Source organism: Elephantulus edwardii, unplaced genomic scaffold, assembly GCF_000299155.1.
Source record: "Elephantulus edwardii isolate Elephantulus edwardi_28Jun2011 unplaced genomic scaffold, EleEdw1.0 scaffold00533, whole genome shotgun sequence".
Taxonomy (NCBI): Eukaryota; Metazoa; Chordata; class Mammalia; order Macroscelidea; family Macroscelididae; genus Elephantulus; species Elephantulus edwardii.
The window spans coordinates 111,007-113,788 of NW_006400283.1; the positions used below are offsets into that span (position 1 = coordinate 111,007).

The 2,782-nt window shown below is 34.2% G+C and overlaps 1 protein-coding gene across 1 annotated transcript in view; it reads left to right on the forward strand.

Annotated features, from left to right (window-relative positions):
• Nucleotides 1-1,710: 1,710 nt before the first annotated feature.
• Nucleotides 1,711-2,782, forward strand: part of KLRF2 (killer cell lectin-like receptor subfamily F, member 2) — a 21,453-nt gene continuing 20,381 nt past the window's right edge. Inside the window, exon 1 of the mRNA XM_006903197.1 lies at nt 1,711-1,780. Coding sequence (XP_006903259.1) covers nt 1,711-1,780 — 70 coding nt within the window. The remainder of the gene's footprint in view (nt 1,781-2,782) is intronic.

The window sequence follows — 2,782 nt, forward strand, 5'->3', positions numbered from 1 at the left end:
TTAAGAATCAAATCCCTATGTACATCCAAAAACGTCTCCAAGAGAGTAAAATGGGAAGCCACATACTGGGGAAAAAATATTTGGTAATGACATGTCAGGTAAGGGACTTATATCTAGAATTTATAAAATACCCAAGTATCACAACAAGATAAAGGTAAATAACCCAATTGAAAAATGGGCACAGGAAATGAACAGACACTTCACCAAAGAAGACATTCACATGAAGAAATGTTCAAAATCCGTAGCTCTAAGAGAGATGCAAATTAAAACAATTGTGAGATATCATCTCACCCCAGTAAGAATAGCAAAATTTAGCAGAACATCAAAAATCAAAAAGGTTATGGAAAAACTGGAACCCTTATTCACTGTTGATGGAAGTGTAAAACGGTGAAACCAATATGGAAGGCTGTGTGGCACTTTCTCAAAAAGTTGCCAGTAGACATAACATTGGCCCCAGCAATTCCACTCTTGGGAATTTACCCTAAAGAAAACATACCACCCAAGCAGATGTACACACACCCATGTTTATTGCAACTTTGTTTGCAATAACAAAGAGCTGGAAACAACCCAAGTACCCATCAACAGATGAATGGATAGAGAAGCTCTGGTATATCCACACATACTATGCAGCAATGAAAAACAAGGAACTAATAATATTTCATGATCTTCTCTAGCAAGCACTTCAAGTTCTCTTTTTATTTTCAACAAGCAAGGCTGTGTAATTTGCATAATGCAAGTTGTTGATGAGTCATCCTCTGATCTTGATCCGACATTCCTTTTCACATACTCCAGCTACTCGAATTATTTGCTCAACATGCAGATTGATTAGCTATAGAGAAAGGATACAAGCCTGACTCACATTTTCCCTGACTTTAAACCCTATAAAGTTCCTATACTTTGTATGGACCACAGCCTCTTGGTGTACGTATCAGTTTCGTATAAGCAAAATAAACTGTTCTGGGCTTCCCATTCTTCTCAATGGTAACCATAGTTTTGATGATTTATAAGTCAAATGCCTTTGTGTAGTCAATAAATCACAAGTAGATATTCTTCTGGTATTCTTTGCTTTCATTCAGAGTCCATCTCATATAAGCAATTATATCCCTAGTCTCTTCTAAATCCCACTTAAACTAATGGCAATTCTCTCACTATGTACTGTTGCAGCCAATTTTAGAGATCTTTAACAATATTTTACATAATACATGTGATATTAATGATATTATTCAATCATTTCCACATCCTGCTGGATCATCTTTATTCAGAATGGGGTCAAATAGGATCACTTTAAGTCAGTCAGCCAAATAGCTAGCTGTCCTGTAAATTTCCTCATGTAAACTGATAAGCACATTATTGTCTGTAACTCATTTATAAGACATAAAGATAAGAAATATGTTGTTTACTAGTATACAACTTATAATATTCATAGAATAACACAACAACTAAGACAAAGTAGGAGTACATAAAATATATTGTGAAGTAGAATGTAATAAAATAGACACTTTCTCTTTTAGCATGTAGAATTTGAGCCAGAAATTAGTACTTCTATCCACTTTCATTCATCAACATATCCTGTGCGGTTTCAGATAACTGTACCTGAGTAAATTTTTGCTATTTTTGGATATCCTTTTGGTCTGAGAGTGATATCCAAAGCTGAGATTAGCCTCTATTTTACTTTTTATTTACAAATAAATCATTAAAACATTTAAGGAGATGGAGAATGAGGATGGCTATATGACACTGAAGCCCAAGAATCATCTCAAAGTTAAGGATAAATCTGCAGGTAGGAATATTATCTTCTCTCTCTTGATTCAGACTCTGATTTAAAATTGCTATTAACTTGATCATCTAAAAGAACTTCCTCTCCCCCATATTTTTGACTGAGAGTTGAGGCACACATGTAAATATAGCTTTGGTTTCAAAGAACGGAGTTGTAAAATGTGATGTTTTCATGATTTGTTTATCTCTGGACAAATCATTTGTACCATCTTTTGATATTTCTTTCCTCTTCTCTGTTCTAACATTAAGTTACATCTTAAATGGCTACCAGCAAGCTTTTAACTCCCTAGTCACTACTAACTAAAGCAGAACATGCCCACTGCTCTTTAGCCTATTCTAACTCTCAGCAACCCTCAGTCAGGTTTCCAAGGCTGTTCATCTTTCTCCCTCAAGGTAGTGGGTCAATTACTTACTTTTGGTAAGCAATGTAATAAATAACCCATCTATGCAAATTATCTTGCTATGCCTTGAAGTTATGGTCTTCAGGTTTAGGGCTAGCAACTTATTTCCTCAAAATGTTTGATTATGATTAAAAAGAATTTGTCACTTATTAGTTCTAATATATATAGGAATATATTTATAGCAAGCATATACAAATAAGCATGTAGAATTATTATACTATCATGATTGCAGTCACTTTAAATCATTTTATATCTCACATTCTGGAATTTTGAAAATATCCATTTTCTAAGATTTCTAAGATGTTGTTTTTGTTGATTGCCTTCAAGTCGAGCACGACTCATAGCAACCCTATGAACAAAAGGCTTGAAGTCCCTCTATAACTATCGACATTTATCAAAGTTCATAGGCTTTCTGGAGGTATGTTATTTAGGAAGTGGATGCCACTCTTGTTTCCAATAAGTTTCTATAGATAAATGCAAATGTAACTTTAAGTAGACTTTTCCACAGTATTGGAGAGGCAGTGAAATGCTAATGTAATGATACATACTCTTTTCTGTGTTGTGGTGTAAGAACAAGGGTTAGCTTTAAAATAAAAGACCTAAAA